Consider the following 24,626-nt stretch of genomic DNA (forward strand, 5'->3'; position numbering starts at 1 on the left):
CTGGTCTGTCCTGGAAACTAAACTCCCACATCATCAACCCAGCACGTCCACTTCACCAAGCTTTCGTATTCAAATTAAACTTCAGTACTAATACAACAGGTAGAAAATAGAGGTAAAAATTATTACAGCCAAATGCCAATATTGTTAATGTTGAAATATTAATCCCATATAGTACTCCGGAACTCAGGTGTTTTTTTCCCCCACAGTCCTAGTATTAATTAAGAAAAAAAAAAATCTGATTTAAAATCCAAATCTCTTACTAGCGCACTTTGAAGTAATAATCGATATGTATTGAATTTCTAAGTTCTATGTAACACTAGCGTATTAAGGAAAGTAGCACTGAAATACTGCACAGTAAATGTATATATTATTTCCCAACAGACATGCCTATGTAATGTCCTCGACTGCTCACAATTATATCTTATAGAAAAAGCGAGGTAGGCTTCCATGTAGACATACATACTGAGTAATTTTAAATAATGAAGTTATAAGCTACATTGCAAACTCCTGATGGGATGTAAGTAAAGCATCTACTTCTCTATGGGGCTACAGACAGAAGACCGTCCAGGTGGAAATGACACCTTGCCACTCTCTCTACTGCTTTTACCTGTTTTGTGAGCCACACTGTATGGTTTTAATGCATTGGCACTTCAGAATCAACAGCAGGACAAACTTTGGGCAGAAGAGGATAAATATATTGTCTGCCAGTCTATACATGCGTAAACCCCATATCCTCTTAGTAAAATCAAGGTTCTTAATCTTTACCAGTAGCAAAGTACATTCTCCATGAAAGTTTATGCCATAAACACAAGTTCATGCTCTGAGATATTTCCATTGACTAAACCCAATCCACACGGACCTCTTCACTGTTTTTCATTTCCCTGTAGGTCTTAAAAGGAGAGTCTATGCTGGACTTTATCTTGTTATTCTTTGCAAGGTGCACTGATCCTTGCATGCATGCATTCATAATTTCTTTCAGCCAGCAAAAATTCTGAACATTGAGTATACTAAGCGCTAAAGTAAACAGAAGAAAACTAAGCCAGGTCTCTGCCTTGAAGGTTGAATGCTATTATTTTTCCCATATTACACAGGAGGAAACTGAGGCTTACATATAAGTGACACATCTCATCAGTGGCAGAGGAAGAATCTGAATAACAATAATAATTGAAGCTAATCTTGCCTTAGATCACACATCTTTAAATCTGGAAACTAACGTTCCCTAGTATTAGTATAAGACTGTGCTCTTGGTGGTTTGTGATTGAGACCAATGAAGCTACACCAGTTAAAAGGCACAGGACGCTACAGGCTGAGGTCCTTCATGAGGCTCTGGCATGGCTCCATGCCTTGACCTCAGAACAACAGTTTATGGAAATGTTAACAGATGGTGCACAATGAAAGTGACCCTGATTAAATGTATTCAGGACGCACTGCATCCATGAAAGGCGGTAAGAAGTCCTACATGAAGGAAATTTGTAGCCAAAGTTAGCACTGGCCAAACTTATTGATATTTGAGCACAAACACTTATTTTTGGCATCACACTTACTAAACCTCTCACTGCCTTGCAGAAACACTAGTTGCAGAAATGCTATGTTATCAATACTGTTTATTTTGATTTGTTAAGACACCCTAAGCAAAGAGCAAGGGAGGTAAGTATTGGATTCCATTCTGTAGATTCAGAGTTGATGTTCAGGACCATGTAGACCTTTCGGGCAGTTTCTGTAGTGACAGGCACTGTCCCATGTCCTGCTCTGTCACTGGGATGTCTGTGACTCTGCTGTCATGAAGCCCCAGCTCAGACACCCTCCCTTCCTGACCCACATGGATATACTACTGTATCAAGGTCTCCCATTCACTGAGATCTACATACCACACTGAAAAAAATCTTCTGGGGGATTCTAAGTTACAATAAAAGAAACAAAACAAAACACAAAGTTCAAATGACATCTTCTGGGAAATCCTAATTGTATATATAATAAATCAATAAAGCAACATTCAAAATACAACTAGGGGTCTTTGTGGGGATAACAGTAGCATTACGGCAGGCAAGGTTAGTTCTAAAGACATGAGAATGAATAAAATGTTAGGATTTGAGGAAATAATATATCTAACTCATTTTTTTCCAGGATTGAGAGCTTCTTTCACACTTGCCATTTCCTGAGTCATAAGGTTGCAACCTATCAGGATTTATAGTTTTCCCACAAGGATACGTTGGATTCGAGAAGCAACTCTGCCTATAAACTGTCCAGCCTGAGAAAGTTTAAAAGGTAAAAAAACACTCAAAGAATGTGATGCTATCAAGTTATCTTCTGGACTTCAACTCACCCTGAAATTCTGAAATACAGACATGAGAATCATTGTTTTCAAGTTATTCTAATGAAACCATTTGCTGTATAAATGAATACAGGTCCCCTAGGAAAGTTGCTGTTCTGTCTCACAGTGTGTGTGTGAAAGGGATCTCCCAGGGAGAACTGGTCACACAGCTTTCCTTGATCTGTGTTGTCTTCTAAGCTGGTGGTCCTAGGCCTCCCAGACCGTGATCCATACCTTTATCTGGGCATAGAACAAAGGGGACCAGAATAGCAAATATGCCAAAATGTCAGCTAGTGGCAGGATATGGGCCAGGGTGTGGTGGGAACATTTCAGGGAGGATCTCTTGAGGGAGATGAGGGGAAAAGATGACTGAGTTATGAAAGGGAGAGTCAAGAGAGAACGAAAAGGTAAATCACTGTTATGGGCGGTGATTACTTTGTAAGCCCAACTCACCCACCACAGAATGTTTCCTCAATTCATACCCTCTGACTGATGCTACATATTTCCTAGAGAAGACCTAGCAAAGCAGGACAAGTGGAAACTGAGTGCTAATGCCGTTTGCTGCAACATGGATGGCCCTAGAGATGATCACACTACGTGCAATAAGTCAGACAAAGACAAATACCATATGATACCGCTTATATGTGGAGTCTAAAATATGACATAAATGAACTTACCTACGAAACAGAAACAGACTCACAGACATGTGGTTGCCGAGGGGGAGGGGGGAGGGGGATGGAGTGGGAGTCTGGGGTTAGCAGATGCAAAGTATCATACATAGAATGTATCAACAACAAGGTCCTACTGTAGAGCACAGGGAACTCTATTCAATACCCTGTGATAAACCACAAGGGAAAAGCATGCAAAAAAGAATGTACATATGTGTATAACTGAATCACTTTGCTGTACAGCAAGAATTAACACAACATTGTAAATCAACTATACTCCAATAACATACATTAATCAAATAAAATGAAGTGAAATTGAGTGCTTTTCTTGGTGCTGAGATATTTTAAAGGATAATCAGAAGTTGACCATTTCAGCCTAAAGCCTGGCATAAATGCTTCAGCCATTACTGCCCTGCTCTGTAAAACACAGAAAACATGTCAAAAGAAAAAGAAATCCAATTGATAAAGCCCAAACACTGGTTCTCTGGGGGCCATTTATTTTTTTTGCAGTACGGGGGCCTCTCACTGCTGTGGCCTCTCCCGTTGTGGAGCACAGGCTCCAGACGCACAGGCTCAGCGGCCATGGCTCATGGGCCAAGCCGCTCCATGGCATGTGGGATCTTCCCGGACCGGGGCACGGCAGGCGGACTCTCAACCACTGCGCCACCAGAGAAGCCCTGGGGGCCATTTCTTAGCACCTGTCTGTTCTTTGGAACTTAAGCCGTTGATTATAAAGGAATGGAAATCTTTTGAGCTTGAAGATATCACTGACCAAGGACCAAATGTAATGTTAATTTCTTGCCTTGAGACTAAATCACAGTGTAGGCAATATCAATTCAGTCTACAAAATCTACCTTAGGAAGAGAAAAATGTGATTTCAATTTCTTACAAGAGACTTACTGTTTTTTCACCCAGGGTTCAGACAAAAGCAAGGTTCCTCATTTACCCGAGCTTTGTGAAGTTTCATATTATTTTTGTTTTCATTGTGGGGGAAGCTCTCGGAAGGTCATGGCCTCGTGCAGAGATGCCAGTTCCAATTACCTGCCTCCTGCAGGGCAGCACTGCCCCTCACAGCCCCAGGCTGCTCAAAGCCCCAGGCACCATGAGGTTTCATTCAACTAGAGGCCTTGCTGAAGCATCGCCCCACGTCCTGATGTATATGGTTTTCTAGTTTCATTTCTGGCATTTGGATGTTTCTCTTTTATGCAAACTCAGTGATGCCTTGTTAAATAAATGTTATCTAGATCCACCATTTATAGGTTTTTGGCAGTGGACATTGGCTCTATTTGTTTTTAATTTCCTTAGCTTAGGCCACCTTGTAACTATAAACTGGAAATAGTTTCAAATGGTGTGCTACTTGGCGTTTTCACTTTGATATGATGGCTGTTTAAAATCTGATTGGTAAGTTCAAAATCCATTAAGGGCATATATTTCTTTGTCTTTATAGAACTACAATTCAAGCAATGCTATCTGGTGAATAATGATAGCCGTTTCTATTGACCTATGGCCCAAATACATAGATTCCTGCAGTCATGGACATGAGTTATTTCTCCACTAAGAAAACAACTAATTTGAGATAGTCTCACCCACCAGAGGGCAGACAGCAGAAGCCAGAAGAACTACAATCCTGCAGCCTGGGGAACAAAAACCACATTCATAGAAAGATAGACAAGATGAAAAGGCAGAAGGCTATGTACCAGATGAAGGAACAAGATAAAACCCCAGAAAAACAACTAAATGAAGTGGAGATAGGCAACCTTCCAGAAAAAGAATTCAGAATAATGATAGTGAAGATGATCAAGGACCTCGGAATAAGAATGGAGGCAAAGATCGAGAAGATGCAAGAAATGCTTAACAAAGGACTAGAAGAATTAAAGAACAAACAAACAGAGATGAACAGCACAATAACTGAAATGAAAACTACACTAGAAGGAATCAATAGCAGAATAACTGAGGCAGAAGAACGGATAAGTGACCTGGAAGACAGAATGGTGGAATTCACTGCTGCAGAAGAGAATAAAGAAAAAAGAATGAAAAGAAATGAAGACAGCCTAAGAGATCTCTGGGATAACATTAAACACAACAACATTCACATGATAGGGGGTCCCAGAAGGAGAAGAGAGAGAGAAAGGACCCGAGCAAATATTTGAAGAGATTATAGTTGAAAAATTCCCTAACATGGGAAAGGAAACAGCCACCCAAGTCCAAGAAGCACAGAGAGTCCCATACAGGATAAACCCAAGGAGAAACATGCCAAGACACATAGTCATCAAACTAATAAAAATTAAATACAAAGAAAAAATATTAAAAGCAGCAAGGGAAAAACAACAAATAATACAAGGGAATCCCCATAGGGTTAACAGCTGATCTTTCAGCAGAAACTCTGAAAGCCAGAAGGGTGTGGCAGGGCATATTTAAAGTGATGAAAGGGAAGAACCTACAACCAAGATTACTCTACCCGGCAAGGATCTCATTCAGATTCGATGGAGAAATCAAAAGCTTTACAGACAAGCAAAAGCTAAGAGAATTCAGCACCACCAAACCAGCTCTACAACAAATGCTAAAGGAACTTCTCTAAGTGGGAAACACAAGAGAAGAAAAGGACCTACAAAAACAAACCAAAAATAATTAAGAAAATGGTAATAGGAACATACATATCAATAATTACCTTAAACGTGAATGGATTAAATGCTCCAACCAAAAGACACAGGTTTGCTGAATGGATACAAAAACAAGACCCATATATATGCTGTCTATAAGAAACCCACTTCAGACCTAGGGACACATACAGACTGAAAGTGAGGGGATGGAAAAAGATATTCCGTGCAAATGGAAATCAAAAGAAAGCTGTAGTAGTGATACTCATATCAGATAAAATAGATTTTAAAATAAAGAATGTTACAAGAGACAAGGAAGGACACTACATAATGATCAAGGGATCAATCCAAGAAGAAGATATAACAATTATAAATACATATGCACCCAACATAAGAGCACCTCAATACATAAGACAACTGCTAACAGCTATAAAAGAGGAAATCGACAGTGATACAATAATAGTGGGGGACTTTAACACCTCACTTACACCAATGGACAGATCATCCAAACAGAAAACTAATAAGGAGGGCTTCCCTGGTGGCGCAGTGCTTGAGAGTCCGCCTGCCGATGCAGGAGACGCGGGTTCGTGCCCCGTTTCGGGAAGATCCCACATGCCGCGGAGCGGCTGGGCCCGTGAGCCATGGCCACTGAGCCTGCGCGTCCGGAGCCTGTGCTCCGCAAATGGGAGAGGCCACAACAGTGAGAGGCCTGCATAACGCAAGAAAAAAAAAAAAAGAAAACTAATAAGGAAACACAAGCTTTAAATGACACAATAGATGACATAGATTTAATTGATATTTATAGGACATTCCATCCAAAAACAGCAGATTACACTTTCTTCTCAAGTGCTCACAGAACATTCTCCAGGATAGATCACATCTTGGGTCACAAATCAACCCTCAGTAAATTTAAGAAAACTGAAATCATATCAAGCACCTTTTCTGACCACAATGCTATGAGATTAGAAATCAATTACAGGGGAAAAAACACGTAAAAAACACAAACACATGGAGGCTAAACAATACATTACTAAATAACCAAGTGATCACTGAAGAAATCAAAGAGGACATCAAAAAATACCTAGAGACAAATGACAATGAAAACACAGCGATCCAAAACCTACAGGATGTAGCAAAAGCAGTTCTAAGAGGGTAGATTATAGCTATACAAGCTTACCTCAAGAAACAGAAACATCTCAAATAAACAATCAACCTTACACCTAAAGGAACTAGAGAAAGAAGAACAAACGAAATCCAAAGTTAGCAGAAGAAAAGAAATCATAAAGATCAGAGCAGAAATAAATGAAATAGAAACAAAGAAAACAATATCAAACATTAATAAAACTAAAAGCTGGTTCTTTGAGAAGATAAACAAAATTGATAAGCCATTAGCCAGACGCATCAAGAAAAAGAGGTGGGGCTTCCCTGGCGGCGCAGTGGTTGAGGGTCCGCCTGCCGATGCAGGGGACACGGGTTCATGCCCCGGTCCGGGAGGATCCCACATGCTGCGGAGCGGCTGGGCCTGTGAGCCATGGCCACTGAGCCTGTGCATCCGGAGCCTGTGCTCCACGGCAGGAGGGGCCACAGCGGTAAGATGCCTGCATACCGCAAAAAAAAAAAAAAAAAAAAAAAGAGAGAGAGGACTCAAGTGAATAAAATTAGAAATGAAAAAGGAAGAGTTACAACAGGCACTGCAAAAATACAAGGCATCCTAAGAGACTACTACAAGCAACTCTATGCCAATAAAGTGGACAACCCAGAAGAAATGGGCAAATGCTGAGAAAGGTATAACCTCCCAAGACTGAGCCAGGAAGAAATAGAAAATATGAACAGACCAATCACAAGTAATGAAATTGAAACTGTGATTAAAGATCTTCTAACAAACAAAAGTCCAGGACCAGATGGCTTCACAGGTGAATTCTATCAAACATTTAGGGAAGACCTAACACCCATCCTTCTCAAACTCTTCCAAAAAACTGCAGAGGAAGGAACACTCCCAAACTCATTCTATGAGGCCACCATCACCCTGATACCAAAACCAGACAAAGATACTACAAAAAAAGAAAATTATAGACCAATATCACTGATGAATATAGATGCAAAAATGGTCAACAAAATACTAGCAAACAGAATCCAACAACACAGTAAAAGGATGATACACCATGATCAAGTGGGATTTATCTCAGGGATGCAAGGATTCTTCAATATACGCAAATCAATCAGTGTGATACACCTTATTAACAAACTGAAGAATAAAAACCATATGATCATCTCAATAGATGCAGAAAAAGCTTTTGACAAAATTCAAAACCCATTTATGATAAAAACTCTCCAGAAAGTGGGCATAGAGGGAAGCCATGTCAATGTAATAAAGGCCATATATGACAAACCCACAGCAAACATTATTCTCAATGGTGAAAAACTGGAAGCATTTCCTCTAAGATCAGGAACAACACAAGGATGTCCACTCTCACCACTATTATTCAACATAGTTTTGGAAGTCCTAGCCACGGCAATCAGAGAAGAAAAAGAAAGAAAAGGAATCCAAATCGGAAAAGAAGAAGTAAAACTGTCACTGTTTCCAGATGACATGATACTATACATAGAGAATCCTAAAGATGCCACCAGAAAACTACTAGAGCTAATCAATGGAACTGGTAAAGTTGCAGGAAACAAAATTAATGCACAGAAATCTCTTGCATTCCTATATATCAATGATGAAAAATCTGAAAGAGAAATTACGGAAACATTCCCATTTACCATTGCAACAAAAAGAGTTAAATACCTAGGAATAAACCTACCTAGGGAGACAAAAGACCAGTATGCAGATAATTATATGACACTGATGAAAGAAATTAAAGATGATACCAACAGATGGAGAGATATACCATGTTCTTGGATTGGAAGAATCAATATTGTGAAAATGACTATACTACCCAAAGCAATCTACAGATTCAATGCAATCCCTATCAAATTACCAATGGCATTTTTTACAGAACTAAAACAAAAAAATCTTAAAATTTGTATGGAGACACAAAAGACCCCGAATAGCCAAAGCAGTCTTGAGGGAAAAAAATGGAGCTGGAGGAATCAGACTCCCTGATTTCAGACTATACTACAAAGCTACAGTAATCAAGACATTATGAAACTGGCACAAAAACAGAAACATAGATCCATGGAACAAGATAAGAAGCCCAGAGATAAACCCATGCACCTATGGTCAACTAATCTAGGACAAAGGAGGCAAGAATATACAATGGAGAAAAGACAGTCTCTTCAATAAGTGGTGCTGGGAAAACTGGACAGCTACATGTAAAAGAATGAAATTAGAACAATCCCTAACACCATACACAAAAATAAACTCAAAATGGATTAGAGACCTAAATGTAAGACCAGACACTATAAAACTCTTAGAGGAAAACATAGGAAGAACACTCTTTGACATAAATCACAGCAAGATCTTTTTTGATCCACCTCCTAGAGTAATGGAAATAAAAAGAAAAATAAACAAATGGGACCTAATGAAATTTAAAAGCTTTTGCACAGCAAAGGAAACCATAAACAAGACAAAAAGACAACCCTCAAAATGGGAGAAAATATTTGCAAATGAATCAACGGACAAAAGATTAATCTCCAAAATATATAAACAGCTCATGCAGCTCAATATTAAAGAAACAAACAACCCAATCCGAAAATGGGCAGAAGACCTAAATAGACACTTCTCCAAAGAAGACATACAGATGGTCAAGAAACACATGAAAAGCTGCTCAACATCACTAATTATTAGAGAAATGCAAACCAAAACTACAATGAGTTATCACCTCACACCAGTTAGAATGGGCATCATCAGAAAATCTACAAGAAACAAATGTTGGAGAGGGTGTGGAGAAAAGGGAACCCTCTTGCACGGTTGGTGGGAATATAATTTGATAACAGCCACTATGGAGAACAGTATGGAGGTTCCTTAAAAAACTAAAAATAGAATTACCATATGACCCAGCAATCTCACTACTGGGCATATACCCAGAGAAAAGCGTAATTCAAAAAGACACTTGCACCCCAATGTTCATTGCAGCACTCTTTACAATAGCCAGGTCATGGAAGCAACCTAAATGCCCAACGACAGCTAAATGGATAAAGAAGATGTGGTACATATACAATGGAATATTACTCAGCCATAAAAAAGAAAGAAATTGGGTCATTTGTAGAGATTTGGATGGATCTAGAGACTGTCATACAGAGTGAAGTAAGTCAGAAAGAGAAAAACAAATGTCGTATGTTATTGCATATATGTGGAACCTAGAAAAATGGTACAGATGAACCAGTTTGTAGGACAGAAACTGAGACACAGATGTAGAGAACAAACGTATGGACACCAAAGGGGGGGAAGCGGCGGGGGGTGGTGGTGGTGGTGTGATGAGTTGGGAGATTGGGATTGACCGGTATATACTGATGTGTATAAAATGGATGGCTAAAAAGAACCTGCTGTATAAAAAAGTAAATAAAATTAAATTTTTTAAAAAATCCCCAAAACATCACTCTATCAGGCAAGTTTTACCCAAATCCTCAAACTGATAGTTAAAAAAAAACCAAAAAAGAAAACAACTAATTCAAAGGGCTGAGTAGAAATGTTAGAAATGACAAGACTTCAAACAGCAAGTTATTAAAGAAAGCACATCGTCAAGGAGAGGTGGAAGATTATTTACATGATGCACAAGCTAATTAATTAAATGCTATATAATAACTTACAGTTTTACCTCATTAATACAAGACCTAATTTCCCTTTCTATTTATTTTTATCCCGTTTCCCTTTTTCCTGGTTTTTTTAGAAGAACTTTTCAAGCCTTTTTATGAACTAAACAAAACAAAACATATCAGAACAAGTGATTTCCAAGAATATGAGGTTTCCTAAGTTCTACCTCAATTGAATTTCTAACCAAATCACAAAAGGCAAGCATTTTCTTTGTTTTATACTATGATGAAGGGCCACTGTATTTTTGGCTTGTTTAGTCCTCCCTCAATTAATTAAAAAATTGTCTTCTTAAAAAATGATATATGTGCTTCAGGTCAAGATAAAACACACCTCGTCTTCTGTAAAATAATAAAATATTTATTCCGAAAAATAAATAGTATTTTTACTATCTCTTATCTCTATGGAAGAGAAAAAGCCTATGCTGAACACACTACTAGGGTATCCTGAAAGGAATAATGACAAACTAATGGTATTTTACCACTCCCAGACTCTCACTGGAAGAATAAATTAAAGATATGCTCTGACAAGAAGAAAAATGAAGGTGGAAAGAAAAGTGAGATGTAAAATGTAATGATGAACAGGAAATCAGTTAAACATGTTAAACACATTGGTAAATTTAAGTAAGTATTATCTACTTATATGAATGTGTAAAGACAACCTGAACCTATTCTAGATAACAATAACATAGACAGTGGAAAAAACAGTAAGTTTAGAGGAATGTTAAAGCTTGCTAAAGTCTTCTTTCACAGGGATAATGATTTAATTTTAGAGTTTTGCTAACAAATTATAAAACTAAGTATTGCACTGAAGAGCTCAGCTTTACATTAAATAATACCAAAGGAAGGGCTTCCCTGGTGGCGCAGTGGTTGAGAATCTGCCTGCTAATGCAGGGGTCATGGGTTCGAGCCCTGGTCTGGGAGGATCCCACATGCCACAGAGCAACTAGGCCCATGAGCCACAACTACTGAGCCTGCGCGTCTGGAGCCTGTGCTCCGCTACAAGAGAGGGCGTGATAGTGAGAGGCCCGCACACCGCGATGAAGAGTGGCCCCCGCTTGCCACAACTAGAGAAAGCCCTCGCACAGAAACGAAGACCCAACACAGCAAAAATAAATAAATTAATTAATAAACTCCTACCCCCAACATCTGAAAAAAAAAGAATACCAAAGGAATGTATAATGCCCTAAGCTCTAAAAGAAGTGAAAAAGCACATAAAACAACCTGATCAATCTAATAGAAGGCATGAAGAGAAAAAGCAAAGCAAAGGAATGAATGGTAAACAGAAAACTCAAATTAAGCTAAAACAAAGGAATATGTTTACAGTAGGAGTTTAAAAATACAAAGAAGACAAAAGGAAAAATAAAGAATGTGTGCTGTTTTATGGTCCAGATATAAGTATACTCAACACTTTGATGTACATCCTTTCAGTTTCCTTTACACATATTATGTAAACATTTTTTCAAAAACATACCATGTAGTATACATACAACTAACAATGCCTTTCTCTTAACTGTCACAAACATTTTATGTCATAAATACAAGAATATACAACATAATTTTTACACAGCATTCCTTTAACCAGTGCCTCTTTTCCTGGAAATTGATCTGGCTTCCAATTTGTGTATAATAAACACTATTATAATAAGAAATATTTACCCATATCGAGCATAAGGTGTTTATCCTGCCAAGACCTTCTTTGAGATGCAGTTATATTTTATAAACTAAACATCCTGGATTCCCCGGGTCGCGTAGCACTGCAGTGTGCATTTAGTGAAAGAAATCCACGTACAGGTGGACCTACAATTCAAACCCATGTTGTTCCAGGGTCAGCTCTACCTGGGTCGGAAATGGCCAACTCTTTATTCCATCCCCTAAACATATGTTGAGTCATTCTGGATGCTTTTTCCAGTCAAACATGTCCCTGTATAAATAAGCAATTTTTTTTTCATGGGATGCTCCTGTGATACAAAATAACAACTTTCATGGAAGAGCCAGCACTTCATAATGTATGAAGGGTCAGGTCTGAGACTTGGTAAGGTCCTTGAAGACGATAAGGCTCTGTCGTCATAACCTTGACCTCACGTTGGAATCACCAAACAGATGCTAAAAGCAACAATGATGACGCCTGGGCCTCAGCCCAGAACCATCTGATCAGGAGCTCTGGGCTTGGGGCCTGAACACCAGCATCTTGTTTATGAAGCTCCTCAAGTGATATAATCCTACAGTTCTTGATTCAGCCACATGCACTAAAATAAATCAGGGCCTGACTGCACACTGACCAAATCAGACTCCCTTTTGGTGCTGCCTCAACACTTTTTTTAAAATTGAAGTATAGATGATTTACAATGTTGTGTTAATTTCTGCTGTACAGCCAAGAAACTCAGTTATACATGTATATATATATATATATATATATATATATATATATATCTCCTTTTTTCTATTATTTTCCATTATGGTTTATCCCAGGAGACTGGATATAGTTCCCTGTGCTCTATAGTAGGACTTTGTTGTTTATCCATCCCATATATAATAGTTTGCATCTGCTAATCCCAACCTCCCAATCCTTCCCTCCCCCAGCTCCCCTCCCCTTTGGCAACCACAAGTCTGTTCTCTATGTCTGTGAGTCTGTTTCTGTTTTGTAAGTTCATGTCATATTTTAGATTCCTCATATAAGTGATGTTATATGGTATTTGTCTTTCTCTGACTTACTTCACTTACCATGATCACCTCTAAGCTCTCCAGGAGATTCTAAAGTGCATCCAAGGTTGAGGATCACTGATATGCTCTATCCCTCTCATTCTGTTGCCCAAGGTAATCCAGTCCTTAAAACTGGGATCCAAGCTGTTCTCTTGATTGGTGGCCTCTGGGCTCTTTCCTTCCACAGGTCTGGAAGCTTCCTGCTGCCAGAAGTGGGTGTCTCCCCATCTCTCATTGCTCAGGCCTATCCCTCTGACTCAAATGCCACATCTATTCTTCCTGCCAAATTCTTCTCCAGCTCCAACACAAAGCCTCAGCATCCCAGCTTTCCCCCTAGTTCCTGTAACATGTATTATCTATATATCCTATTTGGTGTCACAGAAATAGAAACACTTATTGAGCACTTGCCGTGTATCAGAGACACAGAGCCGTACCCATCACCTCATTTAATCTTTACGAGGACTCCAGAGAATGTGTACAGTTATTTGCTCCAAGATCCTAAAAGGATGAACCTGAGGCTTACCAAGGTTAAGAAACATGCCCAAGGGGTCTAGTCTCTGGCAGTGCCTCAAACTATCTGTGTCTTCCTGATCTCAGACAGCAATCCTCTTTATAACGTAACTACCCAGTAAGATTCTTGATGATCTTATAGTTTCCACAGATGAAAACCAATGGAGACAAACCCCAAACAGGAGTATTTACCATGTTCATTAGTATGAACACAAACGTGTGGAGGCCTTGGTGTCTTCCCTCCTGCGAATACTATTAATATGAACGGAATTGTGCTCTGCCAGAATTCATATGTTGAAGTCCTCACCCCCAGTACCTCAGAGTGCAACCATACTTGGAGATAGGATCTTTAAAGAGATAATCAGTTTCAAAGGATTTCATTAGGATGGCCCCTAACCCAACATGCTTGCCATCCTCGTAAGAAGAGGAAACGTGGAAACACACAGAGAAAAGACAACGTGAACACTCAGGAAGAAGACAGCCAAGCACAAGCCAAGGAGAGAGGCCTAAACAGGTCCTTCCATGGCCCTCAGAAGGAACCAACCCTGCCGACACTTAGATGCTGCAGTCCCAGCCTCCAGAACTGGGAGAAAGCAAATTTCTGTTGTTTAGACCACCCAGTCTGTGGCACCTTGTTACAGCAGCCCTAGGAAACTGATACAATCTTACTGTGTACACAGCAGCCGCAGAAGAGTTTATCGGAATTAAAATTAGATCTGTCCCTTGGTATGGAACAGGTGCTTTTAAAAAGATCCAAATGCAGAAGTTCAGCTTAGGAGGTAGAACGAGACACTCGAAGAAGAGGGCCATAGGCAGTAACTATTCAATGCACAACAGCAGTAAGAGTCAGATGCCCCGTAACATAGGAAGAATGATACACAAGGTAACACCTGGATTTGACATCCGGCAGTCAGGATCAGGGAGTCAGCATCCAGGGATCCAGCTCCTAATTCCTGGACGGGGTTGGTGAGGGCCAAGTGTTAGTTCCAGAGGGACTCGGGCAACAGAATTGGACTCAGCCACAAGCATCCAGGGACGTGGATCTTGTAACCAAAACTAGGCACAAACCAGGGGCCTGGTCTCTGGAATACACTAGAAACCAGATTGCTAGGGCTGGGCCTCAAATGAGGACAGAACAGCAGCAGAACTGACGAAGTGTTCGTTCTCAGAGGTCTGGTGGGATGGTATGGGGCCAGGATGCATTCCAGGCTCTCCCAGCTGCAAATGGAAAATGGCAGCAGGGGCAGGGAATCCAGTGACTTAACACCCCACCATGTTCCCTTCTCTGTTCAGTAGTGTGTGAAAGGGGAGATTCTTTCTTTGTTTCCGAAGTCTCTCTCAGGCCTAACATTCGGTTATTCTGTGAAATTGAACCCAAACTAAGGACAACATTTTCATTCACTGGAAAAAATGGGTCACAAACACGGAAGTATGATCCTGCATTTTAAAAGGATGCTGAAGCACAAACTTATGAGAGAAAATAGGTGGCACTGAAATCTTCACTATCAAATCTTTTTCTAAACGCACTTTGAAGCGCAAATGTTTCCCCTTGAAATGTCCTTCAATTGTACATCCATTCAAACACTCCACTCTTAAAATTGTAAGCATACATGTCAAAGTTGTAAGATTAGTTTTGAAAATGAGATGTAACCCAGGTTTAACTGAGTGTCTCCTGATTCCAGAATAGCAATCTCTTTCAGATGTAACTAAATGACTAAAATTTCTAGCCAAGGATTAATTTGGGAGAAATATTATTGGATATAATCAGGTTAGATTTACAGACTTAATTTCTTTTCTTTTGATAGAACTTCTTTTTAGTCAGGGCTCCTGTGTTAGAGTCAAGGAGACTTTCCAGTCGTTTATATATTAGGCAGAAACTGTAACTCTGAAACACCCAGCTCTTCACCGTGGTGTTTCCCCAAATTTTCTTATCTCATATTCTTAGAACATTAGGAATTAGCATAATGCTAGCTCAGAGCCCCCAACACAGGTATTTGTGTCCCCTCAGTATCTTTCTAAGATGTAAATCATACAGATGATTAAAACAGCTAACGTCCATGTCATACCCACTGTAAGAAGAAATTAGTTCTCAGACTCCGTGGAAGGCATCTAAAACGAAGCATCTAACACTCTAAATCCTGGCTCTTTCGGTAGTTGAAAGGGAGAATTACATTTCTCTTTCCCACAGCAACAGTAGGAATCAGTGAAAGATTAATGTATAAAAGGTCAAAGAGAAGGCAAGGCTGTCAAGAGTTCCACGTAGATCCACCGCTGTTCTGAGGTTCTGGTGGGTAAAATTACGTGAGGTCCCAGAAGACACCAAAACTAGTTACTCACAACTTAATAAAGGGGATGTTAGACAGCAATGTTCTGTTTTCCTATGTTAATGGATATCAACTTCACACACTCACCTGATGAAAATTAGAATAAATAAGGGCTTGCGATATAGCTACAATAACTCATTTCTCCTCATGGTCTTTCTGCCCACACTGTCAATTCCACTTCCCAAGCTTATTTTAAAGCATTTACTTTCTCAGTTGTTCTAATGAAAAGCACTCTAATTTTTAAATAATTTTCCTCTATCCGTTGACCGGTTTATTTGGGATGTTATCCATTGATTTCCAATTTTATGATATTATCTACGGTAAAAACCAATGAAAGAAGAGACTTTAGCTCACTGTTATGTTATCGTTTTTCTTTCAAAAGCCAATAGTTTTATTTCTCCTTATATATTTCTATTTGTAAGTGGCCTTAATCCTCTATTTCTTGGCCTAAAATTTGAACAGGATCTTGATCATTTTAGAAGAGAATATTCATACACTTATCTCTCATTCTCTGTTCTCCAGATTCTCTCATCTCTCATATCTGTCAGTTTTACCTTTATTTTAACATGGACAAAATATTTATCTTCAATTGTGTAAAAACAAACAAACAAAATATATATATAAACTATACACACACACACTCACACACACACATATTCAATGTGGAAGGGGGTTTATTCTAAAAATTGAAAACCAGTAAGTGGCATTTATAATATTATTACATGTAAATGCTCTAGAACCAAGTAAAAACCAGTAATTGACATTTCGACAGATGAACTGTCAGGCTTCCTGTTCACTCAGAGGAAACATTACCTAGGTTAATAGGCAAATGGACTCTGTATCGACTAATAAAATGATGTCACATTCTTGTTTGCTTCGTGTTTGGACCACGATTTTCCTTAGCAGTTTTTCTCCCTCAGCTTTTGACTGTTCCTCTTTATTGCTGAAAAAGAAACAGCCTCTCTTTACCGGGTCAGTAACATCATGTAAGTCATTAGTCAATGGATATTTCTTGGAATCCAGGATATTCTTCTCAATATTCTCTTTGGAGCTTCCTGGAAATGATCTCGTTTTAATTTCAACAGATTGCTTTCTGCACACAGTGTCATTCGGGGATTCCTTTGCATTGGATTCCTGGGTCAGCTCCAGTCTTTCTTCTTTTTCTCATTTGTCCCACTTTCATGATTATTATTCTCAGTTTTCTTGAGTGCATACATCTTTAAATCATTTTCTCATAAGCAGATTGCAAAGTAGGTTTTCTGAGAACTGAGAGTTGACTGATGGTTTAGATGTGAATAAAACAGCAGTCTCAGAATGGTTTCCCTCCAAACTTTGAAGGCATTGGTCAGTTGTAGTCTAGAATCCATTACTGATGAGAAGTGTAAAGACAGGTTAACGCTTACTGCTTTGTTCACAACATGGTTTATTTTTTAACCTCCAAAAGTTTATACATTTTTCCCTGTTTCCTTGGCATGTTTACTGTTGTTGAATATCCTTTTATGTTTCATAGCTGATGTCTGGATTCATCCTTTAGGCATCCCCAGGGTTGTATGGGCTTCCCTATGGGTTATCTTCATGGTTGCCTCTTTCTGGACCCAAAGGAGTTTACAGATTTTATATCAGCTTTTATTTGAAGGTCTCAGATCACGATACTTTACTTCCAGCTTAAGATTAATCCATACCTGCAGGCAAGTGTGTTATCTTTAGTCCAGATGCATGGTCTTGCATTTTGTCCAAATATCGCTGCCCAGTGTGATGAGTCTGGGTACCCAGAGCTTTCTCTTTGAGTTTTGGTCATAACATTATTATTTAATTATTTAAGTTAGTTATTTATTATTTTATTTTTAATGTCAATGATATTTTGCACAGAACATACCTGTGTTTGGGTGGGGATGTTGCCCTCCCCACCCCAGCTCTCTCGCCTCCTTGGCAAGCTCCTCTGTCCCAAAGCAGGCTACTTTCTCTTTCCATCAACTATTCATATTTCACTCCCTTCCCTTTTCACTGTTATGGGGTCTCATGGGGTAAGAAAAATAAATGCTTATGTTTCAGCAGCCATTTAAAGAGGAAGCCCTTTTAGGTTGTAATTGTTTAAAGGTTACAATTTTTTAGTGCCTGTAGCCAAATTCTTACTACAGAACCTGATTTTATCTTGGGGTCTCCTGTCTGTAAAGTCCCCAAAAAGAGTCCTCTGGATAGCCCATAAAAATGTCACGGGGGCAGGAACCATGGCTGTCTCTATATGTATCTATGTTTATGTCTGTATTTATTTATTTAATCACTATACCTCTAGCACCCTGTGCCTGGAACGTCACAAATCTTTATACATAACTTGTTTAACATCATATAAATCATGTAATATTTATGTAATGTCACATAGAAATTAAAACATGACTACATGAATGATGGCCACCTTCTTTAATTGCAAACCCCCTTGAAGTTACAAGAAAAAGCACTAGGAGCATTAAAAGAATATAAAATGCATTTTCTGCTCTCAAGAAACAGAAGTTAATCAACAACTCCTGGGTAGAATTAAAAGTACTATGTGAGGGCTTCCCTGGTGGCACAGTGGTTAAGAATCTGCCTGCCAATGCAGGGGACACGGTTTGAGCCCTGGTCCGGGAAGATCCCATATGCCATGGAGCAACTAAGTCCGTGAGCCACAACTACTGAGCCTGCACTCCAGAGCCCACGAGCCACAACTACTGAGCCCGCGTGCCACAACTACTGAAGCCCATGGGCCTAGAGCCCGTGTTCTGCAACAAGAGAAGCCACCGCAATGAGAAGCCCGCGCACTGAAAGGAAGAGTAGCCCCTGCTCGCCACAACTAGAGAAAGCCCACGTGCAGCAACGAAGATCCAATGCAGCCCAAAATAAATAAATAAAATAAATAAATTTATAAGAAAAAAAAAGTACTATGTGACCAGTAGGCATTATACTGCTGGAGCCCAAAGAGGAAACTCCCAGTAGTTTTAGTTTAATGACTAAAGAATAATATAAAGTGTTGCATGAATTAGTTACATTTAAATAATTTAGTACATGATTGTTGCGAGGGTTCTCAGCTTTTGTTCCTGATTCTACAATGTTTAACTTGTCAGGTACCCAAACTTAACAGTGAATAGTTCACACTGCCCACAACCTACGCCCCGGTCCCCTGAAACTGTCTTTGTCTTTGGAGGAAAATTCAACCCTGTGATTAAGTGTTGTCAGTCTCACTTTTCAAGCACTCATTGTTTGCTAGCCTTGCAGGTATCATTTCTTACCAGTCATCCAGCTACCAAATGCTCCTACAAGGACTGCTAAATGACGCTTAGCAGCAACAGTTACAAACAAACCATTTAGCCCTTGTTATACAGGTTGACCTCAGGAGCCATTCACAGAGTGCTTTAAAAGTTCAAAGGCAACATTAATTTGAGTTGTATTTTCCCCATTCACTCCAAGTCAGCAAGAAGGAGAGGATTAAAAGGGAAGGAAATCCTGTTATCTAATGCCAGGCTCTTCTTCCAAGGACTTATACTTCAAGTTCCTTGTAAGTATAAGTGGATTAATCCCCTGATCCAGGCAGCAATGCTCTGCTTCTTTTCAGCACTGGTGCTGTTTCCTTCTCTCATCCACATCGGCACTGCCTGCATCTCTTTCTTTCTCCTTAAGCCTCTTGACTCATTTCCTTAGGGGCACAGATCTTCACTAGACTTTGTCCCAATGGATCTTATTACACATTTCATGTGAATCCAATTGCTATCTTATTACAAGTAAGATTTAGTTCACTGTTATTCTTCTGCATAGAGAGATTTAAATTAGGTAATTCTTATAATCTAAGAAATGAGAAATGCCCAATTTCTCCCAGTTGGCAAACAAAGAGCAGTATGAACATTGAACAAACAGCATTCACTTTGAGACATGTGGTAGCTGACCTCAATTTTTAGACAAGCCCACTAGATAGAGCTCACTGTTAATCCGTGTGTGTGTGTGTGTAATTACACTACACACGAAGCATCATATTGACTAGCAATGCTGTGTTGTCTTTCAGATGCCAGTTGCCCAGGGAACCTTTTTTTTTCTTTTTAATTGAATATCTGGACACAAAGCAAAAGTGTATCAATATATCTGTAAGGAATGTTCCTTTGAGGCATTTATTAAATTGTACTTCATTGTGTAATTATTCTTTTTTTAAAAATTTATTTATTCATTTATTTTTGGCTGTGTTGGGTCTTTGTTGCTGCGCGTGGGCTTTCTCTAGTTGCGGCGACCGGGGGCTACTCTTCCTTGCGGTGCGCGGGCTTCTCATTGCAGTGGCTTCTCTTGTTGCGGAGCACGGGCTCTAGGTGTGTGGGCTTCAGTAGTTGTAGCACGCGGGCTCAGTAGTTGCGGCTCACGGGCTCTAGAGCGCAGGTTCAGTAGTTGTGGTGCACAGGCTTAGTTGCTCCGTGGCATGTGGGATCTTCCCGGACCAGGGCTTGAACCGTGTCCCCTGCATTGGCAGGCGGATTCTTAACCACTGCACCACCAGGGAAGCCCTGTAATTATTCTTTATTGTTTATTTCTGTCAACATAATGTAAGCTCCATAAGGGCATGAAGCATATTTCTTTATTTTTAACATCAGTATATCTACTGAAAGTGTTAAATCCACATTTGCTAATAAACATACAAACCAACTGAGCATAATGATAAGGATAAAAATATAAATGGTGAGAATAGTACACACATATTAAGTAAATGCCTTGTGCCAGTGCTATGGTCTAAATGTTTGCGTCCCCTCAAAATTCATGCGTTTAAATCTTAAGCCCCCCCAAAATGATCGCATTAAGAGGTGGGGCCTTTGAGAGGTGCTTAGGTCACAAGGGTGATGCCCTCATGAATGGGATTAGTGCTCTTATAAAAGATACCCCCCAGAGCTCCCCAGCCCCATCCCCCATGTGAGGGCACAGCAAGAAGGTGCTGACTTCACATGGGTCAGGAAGAGGGCCTTCACCAGAACAAGACCATGCTGGAGCCTGGACCTTAGACTTCCCAGCCTCTGGGACTGTGAGAAATTATAGTTCTGTTGTGTATAAGCTACCTAGTCTGTGGGCTTTTGTTACAGCAGCCCAAACAGATTAAGAGAGCCAGGCACGTGTTAAATATTTACTTTATACGTGTAACTGATAAAGCGAACAAGCAAATGCACGGAATATAAGTGAAATGCAGCTTTTCTCTCCCACTGCTCTTGATATTTACTCCATGGGGATAACTTTCCCTGACCCTGAAGGTCACAGCACGGCATCCATTCTCTCCTGGGCAGACATCTCTTCCCTGATCACTCTTCCTATAAGAAGAGTGATCAGGGAAATTCACCGGAGCCTGTAAGATATAGAACGGGTTCTTTTACCTCTTCCTTGTATATTTACATGTGGGTGGTGATCTCAGCTTCACTGCAGTATTAGATCTATGGCAGACATGCCATAGGCACAGCAGGACAGGAAGAATGCTAACTTAGCATCCTGTTATAGATGCATGAGCTCATTCAAACCACTCAGTAACCTGATAAAGTAGTAACTCTCATCTCCAATGTACCAATAAGAAAATGGAGACTTACGGAGGTTAAAAAACTTGTGCAGGGTCACAGGGTGCTGGAGATGATCATGGCTGGTTCCCAAGGGAGCCCTTACTTGTCAATGGTGGGGCTTGGCAATAAAGTCACTAGTAAATATTACACATGGTAGAATTTCTAACAAAGGCTGAAATAGGAAAACGTCTATGCTACATTCATAGACATTCAGAATGAGATTATTTATAAATGAAGAGAAAACAGGGCAGTCTGTATGTATCAGATGATGTCTCCTATGTTTCCGGAGGGGAAGACTGAACCCCAGCTTCAGAGGTGTATAAACCCCAAGTGGTCACCCAAGTGCCCGGAATGAGAATTCCCAAGAAAGGGACACAGCCGCTAGAGGCAGTATCCTCTTCACATCACCCCAGCCCCATCTCTCCACTCACCCACAGCACTAGTCATGTTTCTTTCATAATCTGTTGTTACCGTGAATAATTTTGAATTACAATTCTAATTCCACGTGTCTTGTGATTTATTACACATGTTCAAGAGGAGTTGGTGTAGACCCTTCCTTTAAGGAGTGGGAAAATACACATATATAACTATACCTATACCATCCCCATCGGGGGTTATCTGCACACCCATTAAGCATATCCACTTACATTTTTACTTCACACTTAACTTACGACTTAAGGGGAAAAAAATACATGTTCACAAAACAATACTAAGGCATGAAAGGCAGCAAGAAGCTACTCACTATCTGACTTTTAAAAAACCTACAGACCATATGCAACTTATAAACATCAGTGATGAGAAGGCGAGCTGAAAAAAACCAAACTCATCCCAGACACACATGCATTCAAAAGACAGCTATTTCCACTTGAGCTGCAGTAATAATAGCGACAGAGTGAGCTTTCTTTAAAGTTTTTTTTTTTTTTTTTTTTTTTGCGGTACGCGGGCCTCTCACTGTTATGGCCTCGCCTGTTGCGGAGCACAGGCTCCGGACGCACAGGCTCAGCGGCCATGGCCCACAGGCCCAGCCACTCCGCGGCATGTGGGATCTTCCCGGACCGGGGCACGAACCGGCGTCCGCTGCATCGGCAGGCGGACTCTCAACCACTGCGCCACCAGGGAAGGTCACAGAGTGAACTTTCTTAATTGTTCCCAAATCTAGTATAAGATTGTTGGGGGATATATATGTGTGTACATAGGTATATACATACACACATATATATAGAAAGAGACAGAAAAAGAGAACATAACGGTTGGAGAGAGGGTGGATCCACATACATGCAGTTTGCAGGCAGAGAAGATGAGGAAGTGATTCTCTTTATAAAACATAATATTAACTGTGTAATTTACCGATCCTAAAGCAAGCCAGAAACTGTAAAAATAGTCAGTCACCTCAATATATGAATTCGTTAAGAAAAACACCAAGAACCCCAGCACTACAACAAAGACGAAAACCGCAACCACTGAATTTACTGCTGTGGCCAGTTTAAATCTAAGGGAACAGCAGCAAAATGAGGAGAATCTTCAAAACAAACACGTGATTTTAACATTAAATTGAAGTATTTTCTAGACCAGTGCCACTTAAAGGCATTTTCTGGAATGATCGCTCTTGAGCACTAGTGGGAGTGAGGAATTGAATTTTTAATTTTATTTAATTTTAATTAATTTAAACATCTACATATAGCTATGGTATTGTACAGTGCAGGTTTAGACAGAAAAAAAAAGTCAGCCCATCACGAAATGTTCCAAAATCTTTTGGACTGTAATACGTAAAATGAAATCTGTACTCCAAAGTTACTACCAAAACACGATATATAACATCTGCATGACAGAAACTTTGTAACTTGCTTACAAATTCTAAGAAAGATTCATTTGAAACTTGAAAAACTCTACCTCTGTGACTGGAGCATTACACCACTGAAGTCTAAAAGAAGGTACACGTCCTTTTGTCAGCCAAATAAACCCACCCCCGAATAATAACTTAAAAACACAAGACTGTGTACTGAATTTCCCAGAATGAGAGCAACCAAAATCATGAAGAACTCTTGTAACCCCAATTTGGCACGTGTGATTACGTTTTTTAAATCCCACTTCCGAAAAAAAAAAAAATATATATATATATATAATATATATATATATAGGACAACCTTCCATCCGCTGCGAGGCTGGCCGGAGCATTCCAGGTCCCACTTTTCTCCCCCAGTTTTATTGAGACATAATTGACACATAGGTCCGTGGAAGTTTAAGGTGTACCCCTAACGACTTGACATACACAGAATGCCAAATTGACTACCACAGTAAGTTTAACATCCATGCCCTCATCCACTTACAAAAAATTTTTTTCTTGTGACGAAAACTTTCAGGATTTACTTTCTCAGCAGTTTCTAATATACCGTAGAGCAGCGTTAGCTACAGTCACAGTCACCCTGTTGGACATTACCAGCCGCGCTTCTAAATCCTGCACGCGCGCACCTGCCATCCCGGCACACGCGCCCCCGAGCCACCCGCTAGCGCGTCGGATCCCGGCACACGCGACCCGGAGACCCCGCTCGCGCCTCGGATCCCGGCACACACGCCCCCAACCTCGCACGCGCCCCCGAGCCCCCCGCTCGCGCCTAGGATCCCGGCACACACGCCCCCAGCCCCGCACGCGCGCCTCGGATCCAGGCACACGCGCCCCCGAGCCCCGCACGCTCAACTCGGATCCCGGCACACGCGCCCCCGAGCCCCCCGCTTGCGCTTCGGACCCCGGCACACACTCCCCCAGGTCCGCACGCGCGCCTGGATCCCGGCACACGCGCCCCCAGCTCCGCGCGCTGACCTCGGATCCCCACACCTGCGCTTCCAGCCCCGCACGCACCCGAGCCCGCGCGACGCCGCTCACCCTTCTCGCTGACGCTCTCGCTCTCTAGCTCCACGTCCTCGCAGCTCGTGTACTCCGGCGTGGACACGCCCTCCTCCTCCGAGCTGCTCACCGACATCTGGCGCCGCTTGCCGCCCCTCTTGGCGCGATGCGGCTTGGGCGGAGACGGCCGCACGGACTCGGACTGGTCGGAGCTGAGCGAGTCGTTGCGCAGCATGGTCTCCACCTTCTCGCGCTTGGCCTTGCGCACGAGGACGGCCGCGCCAGGGTCCAGGCGGCTCTGCTTCCGGAGCGGCTCCGGGGCCCTGGGCTCCGGGGCGTCGGCGGGGCCCGGGCCGGGCCGGGGCGCCGGCGGGCT

General features: G+C 40.9%; 1 protein-coding gene across 3 annotated transcripts in view; it reads right to left on the bottom strand.

Annotated features, from left to right (window-relative positions):
• The window catches only part of RIMS1 (regulating synaptic membrane exocytosis 1), a 484,376-nt gene that overhangs the window by 194,946 nt on the left and 264,804 nt on the right, over nucleotides 1-24,626 (bottom strand). For 2 of the 3 annotated variants that reach the window (XM_007456119.1, XM_007456118.1), the window contains exon 12: nucleotides 24,290-24,625. In XM_007456119.1, coding sequence (XP_007456181.1) covers nucleotides 24,290-24,625 — 336 coding nt within the window. Of the gene's footprint in view, nucleotides 1-24,289 lie in introns of all 3 variants that reach the window. The other variant, XM_007456117.1, reaches the window with a different exon arrangement.

The sequence above is a fragment of the Lipotes vexillifer genome, unplaced genomic scaffold, assembly GCF_000442215.2.
Source record: "Lipotes vexillifer unplaced genomic scaffold, Lipotes_vexillifer_v1.1 scaffold693, whole genome shotgun sequence".
Taxonomy (NCBI): Eukaryota; Metazoa; Chordata; class Mammalia; order Artiodactyla; family Lipotidae; genus Lipotes; species Lipotes vexillifer.